Source organism: Dipodomys ordii, unplaced genomic scaffold (genome assembly GCF_000151885.1).
Source record: "Dipodomys ordii isolate 6190 unplaced genomic scaffold, Dord_2.0 Scaffold28, whole genome shotgun sequence".
NCBI lineage: Eukaryota > Metazoa > Chordata > Mammalia > Rodentia > Heteromyidae > Dipodomys > Dipodomys ordii.
This window is the reverse complement of record NW_012267244.1, coordinates 10,017,989-10,035,753: the sequence shown is the minus strand read 5'-3', so window position 1 is coordinate 10,035,753 and position 17,765 is coordinate 10,017,989. Positions and strand designations below refer to the sequence as shown.

The 17,765-nt window shown below is 38.7% G+C and overlaps 1 protein-coding gene across 2 annotated transcripts in view; it reads left to right on the top strand.

Annotated features, from left to right (window-relative positions):
• The first annotated feature begins 9,194 nt into the window (after positions 1 to 9,194).
• Papd4 (PAP associated domain containing 4) overlaps positions 9,195 to 17,765 on the top strand; it is a 43,764-nt gene continuing 35,193 nt past the window's right edge. The window contains exons 1-3 of one of the 2 annotated variants that reach the window (XM_013015907.1): positions 9,195 to 9,278; positions 15,748 to 15,918; positions 16,112 to 16,201. In XM_013015907.1, the coding sequence (XP_012871361.1) occupies positions 15,785 to 15,918; positions 16,112 to 16,201 (224 nt within the window). In that variant the 5' untranslated portion in view covers positions 9,195 to 9,278; positions 15,748 to 15,784. Of the gene's footprint in view, positions 9,279 to 9,329; positions 9,594 to 15,747; positions 15,919 to 16,111; positions 16,202 to 17,765 lie in introns of those variants that run through there. The other variant, XM_013015908.1, reaches the window with a different exon arrangement.

The window sequence follows — 17,765 nt, the reverse complement described above, 5'->3', positions numbered from 1 at the left end:
TGCTTATGTGGTGCTGAGGAATCAAACCCAGGGCCTCATGCATGCAAAGCAAGTGCTCTACCACTGAGCCACCTTCCCAGCCCTTCATCACTTTCTTGTATCACTCATATCTCCCAATTTTTTAAAGATTTTTTGTTGGTCATGGGGCTTGAACTCTGGGCCTGGGCATTGTCTCTCAGCTCTGCAGCTCAAGGCTAGCACTTTAACACTTGAGCCACAGTGCCACTTCCGGTTTCCTAGTGCTTTATTGGAGATAAGAGTCTCATAGTCTTTCCTGCTGGGGCCAGCTTTGAACCATGATCCTCAGATCTCAGCCTTCTTTGTGTAGCTAGGATTACAGGCATGAGCCACTAGTACTTGGCTCTAACTAATTTTTTTTTAATCTATAATTTTTAAGTAAATTTACTTCTCACAGGCTAAGTAAAGTCCTGATAATGTTTAGATTGATTAATGAATACACTGCTATTCATTGGCACTGTATCAACTTGATCAGGGTATGGAAAAACTCAAAAGTATCTAGAATTGTTTTTCTTCCTTTAGTTGTAAATTCTGCCTTCTCCAAAACTTGTTTCCTGAGGATCAAACTCTCTGACTTTAGCACCTGAAACAAAATGCCCTCTGACAGTCCTAAGTACAATTTAAATATCAAGATAAATATCTATGTGTTTAAGAATTTATGTGTTCAGAATTTGAAATCACCTGCTGAATTCTGCAACTACTGAAAATAAAACAACAATTCAATTCAGCAAACATTTCTACTCTATTAGCTTTAATACTGAAATACAACTTAAGGTTCTCTTTTTATGATAGCAATTCAGTTGTCTAGGTACATACTCCAGGATAAATCAGAGAATGCTTTTTATCCATTGGTCCTATGCATCTGTACAACTACATCTGGGAAAAAAAATAGTTTGATAATTTTTGTGGTGGTGGTGGTAGTAAGAGGGAAGGAGTCCTGATAGTAGTAAAGTCTAAGCATAGTAAAAATTAAATTAATATCTGAAATGAAATCCCACCATTCTTACTATTATTCTTTTAAAATTATTATTACTATAAAGATGATGTACTGGGTGGTTACAGTTACATAAGTCAAATTAAGAGTACATTTCTTTTTGGACAACATCACCTCTTTCCTCACTTTCTCCCCATTTTTCCCTCCCATCCCCACCCACAAATTGTATAGTTTATTTTCAACATAGTGTTTAGTTAGTAGCATTGCTGCACTTGTTCTCTTTTGTTTCTCCATTTCTGTGCCCCCTTGAGCCCCTCCAAAGATAGATAAAAGAAGAAACAAGAAAAGAAGAAAACAAAAACAGCAACGAAGGAAAACCCTCGTTTCCATTTCCTGGAGTTCATTTCAATAAATATTATTTTATATAATCAGACACACATAGGCATTGTACCTTTGTGTTCCTTTCCTAAGAGTATCTTCCTTTGGTGTTACTATGTGTGAATATCTAGTGTATTTTAGATCTAGCTTTTGCATAAGAGCGAAAACATGCACCCTTTGTATCCCGAGCTTGGCTTACCTCATTTAACGTGATGTGTTCTATGTCCATCCATTTCCCTGCAAATGACATAATATTTTTTCTAATGGTTGTGTAAAATTCCATTGTGTATTGGTACCACATTTTTAGACCCATTCATCTATTTTAGGGCATCTGGGCTGTTTCTATAACTTGGCTATTGTGAATAGTGCAGCAATGAACATGGATGTGTAAGTTTTTATTATATTCTTAATTTGAATACTGGTTTTAATAACCTCAATTTTACTATTAATAACTATCAATAAGTCACTCATCAGCATAAAGATGATCCTCATGTGTATAGGGAAATTGAGATGCAGAGATGGTAGAAGTAACTTGCCCAAGGACTCAGGCAATGACTGGAATGATATAGCTAATACAGAGATAAACTACATAGGCAATTAGACTTTATGTTTTTGGTGAATGCTAAGACTGTGAGGCTTTTTTTCCTTTCTTATTTTATTTTAATCACATTTCTATTTTCTGTAAATCAGAAGCCCCACTCCAAAACCCTATTCTTAGATCTCTGACAGCTTGGACATCTACCCAGATGACTGGTATTTCAATCTTTTCTCTTCAAAGTACTTACTTGTAGGTGGCAGTGTTAGTTTCAAACCCTACTTTGCATTTTCTGGAGAGGATTAGAAGATGCCATCTGGTTAGCATCACCCTGAAAAATGCTCTGTGTGGAACTTCCTTAAGAAGAAATTATAAGAGAAGCTAGGCAGAATGCAAATAGAAAACATTTAAAAATAGACATTAAATTCTGATCGATACCTAGAGGTAAATTTTTCCAAAGTACACTGCCTGCATGTATTGAAATGTGAAAAACCTATCAAAGTACACATAAAAGTTAATTCAAAAACAAAAGAAAAAGAATTAAAAATCCTGATACCTATGATAATTATATTCCTGTCCAATAAATCCAGTCTGCCCCCAGCCCCGCCTCACTTTTTCTTTTGTGCAGAGATTCTTTTGAATGAAATCCTTGTTCTTGATAACATTTTTCCAGCCTTGTTGAGGTTTAACTTTATTCACATAAAGATTGGTCTTGAATTTTTTTTCCATATAATTGTCTCTCCAGTTCAGGCTTTCATTACTGCCTTGCCTATCTCTCAAATGGTGCCATTCTTGTAACTATTTGCCTAAAACAGAATGTGGCAAATGATGGGTGCTCAAAATTATGTATTTTTCAACAGGTTGAATTAATGAACTGATGACTGAATGAATAAATATTTTATCAAGAAGAAAAAAGATAAAAAAGGTGAAATACTGATAAATATGAAGAAGTGTTAAATTTTTTTTTTTTTTTTGTCGGTTGTGGGGCTTGAACTCTGGGCCTGGGCGCTGTCCCTCAGCTCTTCAGCTCAAGGCGAGCGCTCTACCACTTGAGCTACAGCGCCACACAGAAGTGTTAATTTTTAAGCATATTCCTAGTGTTTATTAACTTCTATAGAAAACACGAAAAGTCCATGTATGTATATAAATTTAGTTCTCATCTTCAAAAACTCAAATGCTAATCTAAAAAATTACTATTCATTCAATGAAAAAAACATGTTTTTCTAATCAGTTCATTTGACTGTAGCTCTTTTATCTAGTTATTTGGCATCTATCATGAAGAAACATATTTTAGATCCTCATTGCCTTGTAAATTGTTCTTCCATTTTCAGAATTTATCTTTTACTTTGAATTTCTCACACTATTTTACATTGTTTTTTATAAAAAGTTTTTTTAAGTAATAAAAGAACTAGGATATTAGTTTGTGTGTGTGTGTGTGTGTGTGTGTGTGTGAGTGAGAGAGAGAGAGAGAGAGAGAGAGAGAGTTGTGGGGCTTGAACTCAGTCTGGGCGCTGTCCCTGAGCTCTTCAGTTCAAGGCTAGTGCTCTACCACTTGAGCCAGAGTGCCACTTTTGTCTTTTTCTGCGTATGTGGTGCTAAGGAATTGTACCTATACACGATGGAATTTTATATAGTTTGCAAGGCAAGCATTCTACCACTGAGCCACCTTCCCAGCCCAGGGATATTAGTTTTGTCTATATTTGCAAACATTCCTTGATGACAAAAAAGAAAAATTGTTATGATGATTTGTTCTACTTCAATTCTTAATTTTGTCTTGATAAAAATGAACTATTAGCCCAGGTGCTGGTAGCTCAAGCCTGTAATCCTAGTTACCCAGGAGACTGAGATCTGAGGCTCATGGTTAAAAGCCACCCCAGGCAGGAAAGTCCATGAGACTCTTATCTCCAATAAACCACCAGAAAAGTGGAAGTGGCTCTGTGACTCAAGCGGTAGAGCACTAGCCCTGAGCTGAAGAGCTCAGGGACAGCGCCCAGGCCCAGAATTCAAGTCCCATGACTGACAAAAAAAACAAAAACAAAATGAACCATTAAATAGCATCTTTCAGATATGCTACAAAATTTTAAAAAGTGAGGGATGGTGAAAGTGTTTAAAGGGATAGCATTAATCAAACTGCTTTACTAAATGGTAACTCTTTTGTACAACTCCTTTTCTTTCTTTCTTTTTTTTTTTTTGGTCATAGGGCCTGAACTCTGGGCCTGAGGGCTATCCCTCAGCTCTGCAGCTCAAGGCTAGCACTGTACCAGTTGAGCCACAGCACTACTTCCTTTTTTTTTTTGCTTATGTGGTGTTGAGGAATGGAACACAGGACCTCATGCAAGCAAGTCAAGCGCTCTGCCACTGACCCACCTTGCCAGCCCAACTACTTAATTTTAAAAGCACAACTTTTGGGCCCATAATATTTAGTAATACTCTATTCTGTGAATTTCAAGTTTTTATTTTAAATTTTGTGGGGCTTTTTTTTGCGGGGGCGGGGAGGAGGTAGGAGGAGGGTTAACCAGAGTTTTAAACTCTGTTTTTAAAGATCTTATACTTGGTAGGTAAAAGCTCTATCACTTGAGCTATGCCCTCAATTGTTTTTGCTTTTGATTGTTTTTTAGATAGAGTCTCATGGTTTTTGTTTGGACAGCCTTGGACTCCATCCTCCTAACTATGATTTCTGCATAATTGGGATTATAAGTATGATTCAACATGCCTAATTCTTTTTTGTTGTGTTAAGATTGTATTTTCTTAATCATTATTGTCCAAGTTGTCTTTTACTTTGTAATACTTCTGTCTCAGTTTCCTGAGCATTGGATTTCCAGACATGTACTGCATGTCTAGGTCATGAATTTTTACTTCTTATATCTTCTTTTGAAAAATTGATATTTTCCAAATTTTCTCTTTTAAGCTATCACTCTTTTTATTACTTCAGAAATCAATATACTGTCAAAACACTATTTAACTCAATAACCAACAAATGTTCTCAAACTGCACACAGAAGAATGCACTTTAAGTGTAGAGGAGAGGTGTTGGAGGCATGGCTCTATTGGTAGAGTACTAGCCAATGAGCAGCAGGTACAGAATCCCTGTCTTGGACCTTTAAAAAAAAGTGTATAGGAGCCAGGCAAAGTGGCTCACAAATGTAAAACACTTGTTACTTGGGTGAGTTAGATCAGCAGGTTCACACAGTGACAAAAATGTTCACAAGACCCATTTCAATCAATAGCTGGACATGGTGGGGCATGCCTGTCATTCCAGCTACCTGGAAACCAAAAATAAAATGTTCTTGATCCAGGCTGGGCATAGAAAAAACAAGACCCTATTTGAAAAATAATGAAAGCAGAAGGGGATGTGGAGACATTGCTCAAGTGGTAGAGTGTCTGCCTAGCAAACACAAGTCCTTGAATTCCAGTTTGAAGGGGGAAGAAAGTGTATCAGAGGTGTAGTAGCAGAGGCTTGTAATCCTATGTACTTGGGAGGCTGAAGGAAAGGACTCAAATGTTAGGTCAGCCTGAGCCACATAATAAGTTTCCATCTCAAAAAAAAAAGTAGCATTGACATGTAGAATGTCACTGCAGATAGAGAAAAGTCAAAGAATTTGAAGAGCTATAATACTATAATAATCTGTTTCATTCACATAAAACTGTCACCTTGGAAATATTTCTGTAGTTTCAGTTACTATTTCCTGATGAGAAAGCAACCTATCCGTCTCCATGTGGCCTTACTTAAGAAAATGCCTTTCCTAAGATTTCTTTCAACCTTCTGTTCTAACTATAGAGAACACAGCTTACATTATAGGTCTCATGAATTAAATCCTATCCAGTTATTTATTTCATATCACACACACACACACACACACACACACACACACACGTGACACACGCACATGCAAACACGATCAGAGTAATTTAGGATGTCTCTTACCTTGTTTTTAGAAGAAGTAGTGGTGTTTGGATTGATTTTAAATTAAAAAAGCACAGTAGATTCTTTTCTGTTTAAAATCCATTTTACGTTGCTCTGAAGGGAGCCATTACTTAGGAGTTAAGCACTTAAATTGAAGGACCCCAGTATAACTCAGTAGTCAAGTAGTTTATAATAGTAAGCTCTCACACTATTCGTGATAGCCAAAATATGGAAGCAGTCCAGTTGCCCTACAGCAGATAAGTGGATCAAGAAAATATGGCACATATATACAATGGAATTCCACTCCCCATCAGGAAGAATAACATTATGCCATTTGCAAGGAAACGGATGAACCTAGAAAAAAAGTCATGCTAAGTAAAGTAAGTCACCTCAGATGCAGTTCCCACTTGTAAAGTAGATATAAAGATAGTGGTTATACAGCTCTGTTGTGCCAATTGTAAAACATAGTTTATATAAAGGGTTTTGCAAGTGGCTTGTCATATAGTAAGCTCCCAATAAACTTGTTAATTCTTTTTTTTGTGTGTGTGTGTCCGGTCGTGGGGCCTGAACTCTGAGCCTGGGCGCTGTCCCCGAGCTCTTCAGCTCAAGGCTAGCGCTCTACCACTTGAGCCACAGCGCCACTTCCAGCTTTTTTCTTTTTGCTTATGTGGTGCTGAGGAATCGAACCCAGGGCCTCGTGCATGTAAGGCAAGCGCTCTACCACTGAGCCACCTTCCCAGCCCTAAACTTGTTAATTCTTGTCAAGGTTTTTGCACTATGCTACTTTAACCAAATTTAGAATGTGATCCTCAGATATCTTTAGGGGTCATGAGGTCAAACTGTTTTCATAATGTTAGAATACTTTGATGGTTCAAAAGCAAGCAACTGCAGATCAACATGTGGTACAGTTTCACACCTACTAATGTGGCCCTTATAAAAAGCAGCAAGTATAACTAGTATATGTCTGAGTCAAGCAGAAAAGGTCAGATAAGGTGATGTTAGGGGAATGAACCCCAAGGTAAGTATTCAAATGTTTTTTTTGTTTTTTTCTTCTTTCATGCAATTGTTTCTAACATATTTATAAGATGATTTCTATGTTGCTTTGTATGTCCCTCCCCCATGGTATAACCCATGCTTTCACTGTATTTGATGTTGGTATAATTTGTGGAGGGGAAGGGAAAAAAACAAATCGTTTTACTAAGGATATAGGCGGACCCATTGCAACAATGAGATGTACAAGTCGTTATGTCCAAAAACGAACTTTACAACTTTGGTGGTGGTGGGGGGGGGAGGATCCGGTGGGGGGAGGGAGGGAGTATGAGAAGTGATGGGAAGGGGAAACAACAGGAGGCAACAATGCTTGATAAGAAATGTACTTGTTATCTTGCCCATGTAATTGTAACTCCTCTGTACGGTATTCTCACAATAAAAAAATAAATAATGAAAAAAGAAAAAAAAACAGCAAGAATGAGAAAAATGTGAACAAGTATATACTTATATACTTATAATGAGAATGTACAACCACTTTAGAGAATAGTTTGTAGTTCCTCAAAGTAGTAAACATAGAATTACCATATGACCCAGCACTTTCACTTTTAGGTTCATTCGCTATATCACTGGAAAACACCTTTAAGGTAAGTAAAGTCTGCCCCTGTGCCAAGTAAGCCTGTGCATACATCTCCCTATCTCTTGGCTAAGTTTCTGCCCAGTATCCGTTACCTAGGTAACTGGCACACCTGGGAGCAGTCACCTCCCCCTCCTGCTAGGTCACTTCCTGGGCCATCCCTGGTGATGCCTCCCATCTGACCATAGGAGGGTCCCAGGCCCTGAGATCACATCCAGATCCAGTGTGGCCACATCTTTCCTCCACCTGGCCACACCTCTTCCTATCCTTGGCCTAGATAAGTCCTGGCTTGGGGGGTGGATCACCCTTTTTAGCTATGCCTCTCCATTATGCTTGTGGGGGGCAGCAGTTGGGTAAATAAACTTCTTTTTCTGCCTGAATATTGCATAATGTTATCTTCATCAGCTACCTAAAGAAATCTATTTAATATACCTTACAGTCTACAAATGTCACATCATCATTTTCGTAAAAGCCAGATAATGGAAAAAGCCTACTGAATGATTAAAGTGTGAACAAAACTAAAAATGATTCAAATTAACTATGCTTTTTGTAATGGCATTGTTAGATGCTAAATCTAGAAGGATGTTAAGAAACTTGCTTGATAATTTCAGACTATCTAACATTCTTACAAAGAACCCTGGGCCAAAGGAAAAGAAATCAAAAGGGAAATTAGAAAATGATGGGAAATAAAAAAAAACGTAATATATCAAAGTATGTGGAATGCAGCTAAAAGCATTACAGGGTGACATCAAATGCCCATAGCACAAAAGAGATCTCACAGCAATGACTTCAATTGAAAAACAAGAAGTTAAAACAGTTAAGAGCAGAGAAAGGAACTAAAACAAATCAATGAATTAGAAACCAGACAATGGAGCAAATATAGCAGGCTTTGAGAACTAAGATCTAAGAAGCTGATAAGCTGCTTGTCACGTTGGGGAAAAAAGGACACACATTTCTCATTTAGGAATGAGAGAGGTTCACATTTTTAATAGCAATTTTAAAAGGACAATAGGAGACTATTAATACATTTCCATCAATAAATTAGACAATCATCAGACATGTTCATAAACTAACTCAAGAAGCAGTGCGAACTAGAGAGTGCCAGTTGTTTCTAAGGGCAAGGTGAAGAGTCAGGGCCTCAGCTACTTTACAGTTTTTTGAATCCGAGTAGGTCAGTTGATTGGAGGGAAAAACCAAGTAAAATTTAATGAGCCACTGAATAGTCAGGGAAGGAAATTGGTTAAGAAGTTTATTGGGCAGGACCCCCTCCTCAACCACGGGAACCACAGCAACTGCTCGCGCGCTCCCGCAAACGCGCACACGCACCCCACGGCCAGGGCGCGCCCCCGACTGTTTCCGGCCTGCAGGACAGGCCCAGCCTGAACCAGTCCAACTCTCGGCCTCCCTCTCTCTCCCTCGCCGCCGCCCTCCTCCCTCGCGCCCAGGGCTTTGCGCCTGCGCAGTCTAACAAAACGGTGGAGGCGGCGGTGGCCGGAAGTGTGACCTTTCTCCCGCTGTCTTTCCCTTCCGGGGTCACGCGGATCTGGGTCTCTCTAGGAGGACTCTCTTAACGCCGTCTCTCCGGTGACTTTTTGGTCTTCCGCTTTTTTTTTTTTCTTTTTTCCTCCGCCGCCCCCAGCCTTGCGCGCCCTCGCCGACCCTCCCTTTCTCGTGTCGCTCCTCCCCTGCCAGCCGCGCTCGGGCTGGACTGCGCCTGCCGCCGCTGGAGCTGGGCCTGGCCGTCCCGCGGCGGTGCCACCTCTTCCGCTTTGGGCTCCCAACGCCTGGCCTGGACCGAGCCCTGGGCCGCGGGGGTCCTCGGGCCTGGGGGCTCCCCGGTGGGCGGCGCCGACGGGGTGCGCTCGGTCCTTCTCCGCGGACAACTTGTGAGTTGGGGGTTGAGGAGAGGGAAGCCTCGGGGTAGGCCCCGGCCGGGGGCGGGGCGGCGGCGAAACTTTCCCGAAACTAGGGTTTGGTTGGGCCGGGGAGGATCGGGCCGGCTGCCGCCGGACCCCCCCGGCCGCTCGCCGCTCCCGCGCCGCCGTGCTGTTGGGAGAAGCTCAGCACCCCTTTCTAGTCTCGCTCCCTCTCCCTGCGGCCCGGGTTCCGCGCCGCCGCCCCCCGGCGCTTCCTCCCTTCCCGAACGGGAAGATCGTCCGGGCGCTCCCGCAGGCTGCTTGCTAAGGCGTCGTCGATCTGAGGTAAATTCGCGGGGAGCCTCTCACCAAGGCTTTTATTTAAATCTCTTAAGGTTCTTTAAAAAGAAACAGTCCCGGTCTTCCACTCGACCGGGAAAAGCACCCGGAGGGGACGGACCGTCGGATGAGTTGAACGCCCCTCTTTTCCCGTTCAGCTTTGGTAGACGGGATTCTCCTGTCTGTCTCTTTGTATGTAAGAACTTAAAGGACTTTAAGTATCTCATAACTTTTGTGCGTTTCAAAGCGCCCCGTCTGTTTCTTAAGTCTCCGATGAGAGAATAATAAAGTTGTTTAATTTTCAGCTACCTAACCGGATAAGCGGAAAAGAAACCGAAACTGTAGAAGTCAAGCTGGGTTGGCAACTTGTTGTATATCGTGTTTGCTGTGTTGGTTTTTGTGAGGAAAGAAATTACGGTATTTACGAAAGTAGTATGCTACCTGTCGTACAAACAGACTTAGTGACAAGTTATGTAACTACCACAATATATGTACTGCAGGGTTAAAAAAAATTACATGGATTAACGTGAGGTTCTTAATTTTTACTGATTGTTAGCCAGTAATAGTGACATTACTTTCTTGGCGTAAATAGCCCCAGTTATGTGTGGCCTATAAATGTACTGTAACACATAGGTTCCATGTGAAACAGGTCGTTTATTATATCAATAATATGGAGCATTCAGTGGGTCCCGTGCAGCTAGATTCTTCGTAACACTTGAGTAGAATTTATTTATTTATTTACTTATTTCTTTGTTTGCACGGGTACTACTTGAACTCAGGACCGCGTGCCTTTTTTGCTCTGGGCTGGTACTATGCTACTGGAGTTACACTTCTGCTTCTGGCTTTTTGCTAGTTAAATGGAGATAAGAGTCCCAGTGTCTGCATGGGCTGGCTTTGAAAGGCAGATCCTCAGATCTCAGCCTCCTGAATAGGTAGGATTTTTGGCCTGAGCCGCTGGTGCCCAGCTTGGAATTTTATTCTTAATAAATAAAATGGAACATCCTGTTTGAAACCTGAAGGTAGTTATGACAGAAAGTGAGCAGGATTTAAAAAAAAAATAAAGAAGATTTAGGGGACCTAAGGCATTGGGATGGAGTAGACAGATGACTTGATTTAGCCAATACAGTTCAGGTTTTTGTGTAGATTCTATTTTCGAAGTAATAGTGAGGAAAAACTTATGTAATTTTGAGTGTTCTATAATTTTTGTAGGACAGGTCAAGTTGAGGACAAAAATTTCAGCTTGTAAATTATAGGATCAAATATTGTGTCACTAGGGGTACTTTATAAATACTTTGCAAATACTCCATATTGTTCACGTATTGATTACAAATAAGCCTGTATAATTTCCTTTTGGGTTAAACTTACTCAAGAAGCAAACTTTAAGATTCTCTACTAAAAGCAGGAAGTAATATAATGGTCTGAAACACAGTTCAAATTTTACTTAGATTGTTTTTTTTTTTTCAAGTGGGTACAAATTAAACAGTCTTGAGATTTGAACTCAGGGCTTGGGCATTATCTCTGAGCTGCTTTTGCTCAAGGCTAGTACTCTACCACCTGAGCCACAGCAGCACTTTTGGCTTTTTCTGTGTATGTGGTACTGAGGAATTGAACCCAGGGCTTCATGCATACTAGGCAAGCACTCTACCACTAAGCCACATACCCAGCCCCAAAGTCACGGGTTTTTAAACCATTTTTTTATTAGGACATACTAGTTATAGGGAGAATAAGTTAATTGTGATATTTCTGTACATGTATGGAACATACTCTGATCAAATTTATCTCCTGTATTACTTTCTCTAATTCTCCCCTTAAAACAATTTCATCAGGTTCTATTGTTCTACTTTCATACACATCTATGAAGTACTTGGACATTCTCACCTTTCACTACCTTCCCTTATCCTAACTGGTAACTACTTCTAAAGGAAACCTGTTTTACATTCCAGTCATTATATAAAGAATGACTGGAATGTAAAACAGGTTTTACATCTACTAGTGAAGAGGCTTTTCACAAAGAATATTAAGAAAATAGACATTTTGTCCAGTTTTGGTATATTAATATTTTTACTTGGCCTTATTTTGTCAGACTATAATAGATGATCATTTTGGTGTCATTTTTGTCAAAGGTATTAGGAAAAGGAATTGAAATTCAAGTGCTTTTGGTTTACTTTTGTTATCTGTAGGTGGTCATATAGGATCCCTATATTGGGGAACACTCAATGTCATTGGTTAAATTCCCTAGAGATAATTCTGTATTTTGAAAGCTGACCTAGTTAAGATGATTACTTAAGGGCCAGTCATCTGAGGAAAGTCTGACAGATTTTCCCCAAACTGTCAGTGCTTCTTTGGGAATTTTGGATAGGTTAAACTGGATTATAACCATTCTGTACATTTAAGCCTGGGCTAATTTGGCTATAGTTCTGGGCCACCAGACACCTTATTACTTGTATACTTAATTTGGATGTGATCATGCAATAGGATAGAAATAAGGTGAGGTTTGGGCCATTAGATCATTCTCAATCTTCAGGTCTGAGTGCAGATACACAGGACCTTTTTGGGTCCAGAGGAGAAGGAGCATATTATTTACAGGTCTAAATTAACATACTTAGATTTTAAACTATGAACTGATTTAAATAAACATGAAATGGAACCTTTTTTTTTTTCCCCTGAAAGTTACCCTCTACCTAGATTGGCCTTGAACTCAAGATCCTTCTACCTCAGCCTTACAAATGTCTCTGACTTAGCCTCACAAGTGCTAAGATTACAGACAAGTACCACGACACTCAGCTTTGAAACATTTTTTTTCTAAATATATTGCTTTGTTTTCTAAATATGCTTTTTCTAAATATAAATTAGTACTGTTGCTTTGGTCTCTAATATCTGTATTCTAACAATGAGATAAGCTAGTTAATTGCTAGCCTTGAATCTGGCAATCCCTACTTATTGAGTGTACTTTCAATAAGGGATTTCTTAGATTACCGTTCAGTTTAAGATATATTTCCATTTCCTTTGAGCAGTGTATGTCAAGGATTATGGTTTGGCTGATAGTGATTTTTTTTCTTTAAAAAAATCTCTTATAACATGAAGAAAGGCCTTCTATAGAAAGTTGACACTTTACTTCCTAGATATGTAGTGTTTTGTATCTGGCCCATTGAAATCTGGAATGAGATCTGATGATGGTCCCAGGATTCCAGTCCAGAGTCTCTATGTACCTTGGACTGAAGAATCTCACTGTCTTTGACCAAGGAATTTTAATCATACAGAAATGAAAATATAAGGAACAAAGTTTGTATGAGGGACTTGCTAAGTTCTCCATAGGTCTTTCTTATATATGTTAACTCTTGAGAGTTTTTCCAACATTCCTTGTCTCAGTCCCTAGAGACATAAATACATCAGTTCTCTTAACTGGCTAGGTGTTGAAACAATCATCTGTTAAAAGAGGTAAAAAGCTTCAGTGCTCATTTATTTGATTTAAATTTACTGTAAATGAAAGTTTAACACTTTGTATCCCATTTTATTCTCCATGTAAATATGTTACATAGTTAACATACAAAATGAAATATAATAAATGGTTTATAATGATATCACAACTTTTTTGTTTACATCAGTGTGTTTAATGAGCATATTATTATTATTATTATTATTTTGTCTTTGTCATTGGGCCTGAACCTCAGCTCTTCAGCTCAAGGCAAATGCTCTACCACTTGAGTCACAGCGCCACTTCCGGCTTTTTCTGCTTATTTGGTGCTGAGGAATGGAACTCAGGGCCTCATGCATGCAAGACAAGCACTTTACCACTGAGCCACCTTCCCAGCCCACTGAGTATATTATTGTAAGAATCAAGTATATACATTTTTGTTAGTATTACCTTGTGAGTAATGTAAATTGAGTAATTCATTAGTTTAGTTTTGATTAACTGCTTTTCTGTATTTCTATAATTTTTCTCTTGTTAGCAGAACTTTCTTTCAAATGCACCAGATATTGGAGGAGGCATGGTTTAAGTGGTAGGGATCCTGTGGTTAAGTCTTAGTACCCTAAATGTAAATAAATAAATAGATCTGAAAATATATCAGAAGTCCCAAGTGTTTTTTTTTTTTTTCCTAACAAATTTTTGTGTAGTTTAGGCTGGCCTCATATTGAAGGCTAGGTAATATGTACCATCAAACTCAGCCCAGTTGTTATTTTTATTTGGCCATCCTCCTGCTCTTAACTGTGAGCTGTTAATTTCTTTTTGTCTTGATTCTTGGAATTTACTTTGTTTTTGCCCTACATGGATCTCCCTTTTCTTACACCTTAGGTTTGCCCATTCCTTTTTCACTGTCCTCTTCTCTCCCCTCCCCTTTTTCTTTTCCTCTTTCCTTTTTCTTTTTTCCTCCTCTTTTCCTTTTCCCATCCCTTTCCATTCTCTTCCATTCTCTCTTTTTCCTTTATTATTCTTTCCTCTCTCCCCTCCTTCTAGTGTTTAGTAATGTAGCCCAGGCTAGCTTCAAACTCATTATCTTCCTTCTTCAATTTCTCCTCAGGGCTGGAATTACAGAAGTATACTATCATGCCGGGCCTTCTTTTTCTTTTTTCTTTCTTTTATTTTTTTGTCGTGGGCTTGAACTTTAGGTGTGGGCCCTGTTCCTCAGCTCTTCAGCTCAAGGCAAGCACTCTACCGCTTGAGCCACAGCACCACTTTTGGTTTTCTAGTGGTTTATTGGAGATTAGAGTCTCTCAGACTTTCCTGCCCGGCTGGCTTTGAACCTCCATCCTCAGTTCTCAGCCTCCTGAGTAGCTAGGATTACAGGCGTGAGCCACTGGCGCCCAGCGTGGTCTTCTTTTTCTATTTACTCTTCATATCTAAAAAAATGTTCTTGCATTGATAACATAGCTAAGAATAGCATTTTGATTTGAGAACATTTTTCTCAGAGCTTTGAAAGAATTCATATTTTGTGGCTTTTACTGCTGCCTTTAGGAAGTTTAAATGCTTTTATTGATTGCTAAACCTTGTTGTTTTTAACATTTTCCTCCTCTGGAATATATTTTTTTTGGCAAGGGAGTGTGTAGGTGTCACTGGGAATTGAACTTAGGGCCTGTGCTTCCTATTCAGGTCCTCTACCATTTGAGCCACTCCTCTTTTCTTCTGGAAGATTTTTATAAACTTTTTCTCCTTATATTCTGAATGATAATGTCTCTTGGTATGTTTGTCTCTGTCTGTCTACTTTCTTTTCTTCTTCCTTGTGTGCTTTATATTTCTTTGGCCCTTCTAGGAAGTGGTATCTTTCAGTTCTAGATAGTTCCTTGTTATATCTGTTTTGGTAATTTCCTTCAATGGGTTGGTGTTGAAGTTCTTTATTGCTTCATGAATGTTCCCTCTTCCTCAGGAATAGAATCTTTTTGGAAGCCAGCCCGGGCAGGAAAGTCTGTGAGACTAACCTCCAATAAACCACCAGAAAACTGGAAGGGACGCTGTGGCTCAAAGTGGTACAGCAGTACTAACATTGAGAAAGCTCAGGGACAGTGCCCATATGGCCTGGGTTCAAGCCCAACCAAACAAAAAAAAAACTTAGGTAGACTTGCAGAGAAAATTCTGGTTTTTATAGATTGCCGAGTAATAAACATCCCTTTTTTCTTCGTCAGATCTGTAAGATTCAAATCCTAGAGTCAGATTGTTACATGGTGGCTTATTGTCTTCATGTGAATTAGACTGAGAATACATGTGAAAATCCGGGATTTGTTAAATATACCTTATTGCATGATGTTTATTGTTAGGATAAGCAGTAATAACGGCTTCTAAAAATTGTTGATATAAGGTAAATTTAGGGTAAATTTGTTAGAAAACTAGAAACATTTAATAATAGTATTAATTTGGATTTAGAATTCATTAGCAGGTTTTCTTTTTTATTTTGCTTGGGGGGGTACCTCCAGTAGAATTAAAAAGACATATTTAAACTTTCTTTCTTTTTTTTTTAACAGTACTAGGGATGGAACTCAGGGCTTTGAGTTTGCTAGGCAAGCACTTTACCACTTAAGCCATGCCTCTGATTCTAAACTTTGAAAAATAATCTTGCAGATGAAACCAGTAACTTAATAACCAGTTGTTTTAAGTAACAGGTAACAGTTATCAAAAAGTTCAGTGTCTAAGTTATAATAATTTAGTATTTTTTTAAAATTATTACAGGTAGAAGAATACATGTTCACTTTCAGTAGACAAGAGCATGTTCCCAAACTCAATTTTGGGTCGTCCACCCTTTACTCCAAACCATCAACAGCATAACTTCTTTGCCCTGTCACCAACTCTTTATTCACCTCAGCAGCTTATAGATGCACAATTCAACTTTCAAAATGCAGAGTAAGTATGCTGCTATATTGGCCCGTGTAATTTAATTATGTTTTTATATGACACAAGCCCTGTTTGTATGAAATATTTGAAGGTAGAGAAAAACGTTATTTTCTTCTCTCCAGTAAAGTATTTAGTTTTCTGAAATTATTTTTTGTTCTTAACAAGAATACATGTATTACTACTCTTGTTTGTGTTTTGGTAGTTTGTCTAGAGCTGTGTCCTTACAGCAGCTGACATATGGAAGTATCAGTCCAATACAGACCTCAGCGTCTCCATTATTTCGAGGAAGGAAGTAAGTATCTCAATTATTTGGAAAGACATTTGTTTAATTTTCATTTTTTATTGTTACTTTGTAAAGGTGATGTACAGAAGGGTAACAGTTACGTATCAGACAATGAGTACATTTCTTTTTGAACTTTCCTAGTTTTTCTTTCCCATTCCCACCAAGTTCATTTTTGATGTATTATCTAGTAAATACCCCTTCATTTGTTCACCCTTTGCTTCTCCATTTCTGTGTTCCTCCCCTTAGAAATTTTTCAGTTTCAAGAACTATATAATTGCATAAAATTTTATAAATATTTTCCTTAGATTTTTTTCCTCTAGGGTCTGTGCAATCAGATTAGTAATAGAATTTAAGAATTTTTGTGTGTTTAAAAATATTTAGGGATTCTTTCATTTTTGTTTTTGTTTTTTAAGTTTTAGAATGAAACTATTTCTTCAAAGAAATTATTATTACTATTTTTTCTGGTATCTGGGTTTAAACTCAGGACCTCTTTTACTTGGTTTTCTTGTTTATGGCTGGAGCTCTACCATTTGAGTCATAATTCCAGTCCAGCACTTTGTTGGATAATTGAAGGTAGAATTTCTGTGGACTTTTCTACCTGGGCTGGCTTAAAATCATGATTATTTAGACCACCAACTCCTTGTTATCCTAGGATTACAGATGTGAGACACTGCTGCTGGCAGAAAATTACTTTTGAGATTTTATTTTAGTCAAATCAGATGATTTAACTAGGGTTGCCATAAAACAAAGTACTCAAAGTGGTCACCAGAGCCTTATTTTTCTCAGTTCTGCAGGTTGGAAGTGCCAGTCATTTTATTCGCAAGGTTGATGGTTTTTGAGGCCTACTATCTTGCTGTGTCCTCATATGTTCATCCTTTTGTGTTTTTCATGTCCTAATCTCGTCTAAGGACATCTATCACATTAGATTACAGCACAACCTAACTTACTATAACTTAATTGTCTTTTTAAAGGCCCTATCACAGTACAGTCACATTCTGAGATGCCAAGGCTTTAGGATTTTAATACCTCAGTTTCAGAAGAGGATTTAGTTTTGCTCATGCGGTTCTCTTAAGAGTAAACTTCACATGTTCTTTTGATTTACCTAAACTTTATATAGGGTTAGAGTTCTTTGAAAACAAGTACTATTTCAGTGAAAACTTTAGCATGATCTAAAGTTTTTTCTAGTTAAGTTAGAAGCCAAATAATTTTAACTGTTCTAATTAAAAGAATTCATGTAGTTCAGCACCAGTGACTCATGCCTGTAATCCTAGCTACTCAGGAGGCTGAGAGCTGAGGATTACGGTTCAAAGCTAGCCTTGGCAGGAAAGTCTGTGAGACTCTTTATCTCCAGTAAATCACTAGAAAACCCGAAGTGGCACTGTGGCTCAAGGGGTAGAGTGGTAGCCTTGCGCTGAAGAAGATAGTGCCCAAGCCCAGAGTTCAAGCCACAGGACCAGAAAAAAAAAAAAAAAAGAATTCATGTATCACAAGAAAATACAATAGAGGTGTAGAGGTGCTGGGAAGGTAGTTCAGTGTTAGAGCGCTTGCCTTGCATGCATGAGGCCCTGGGTTC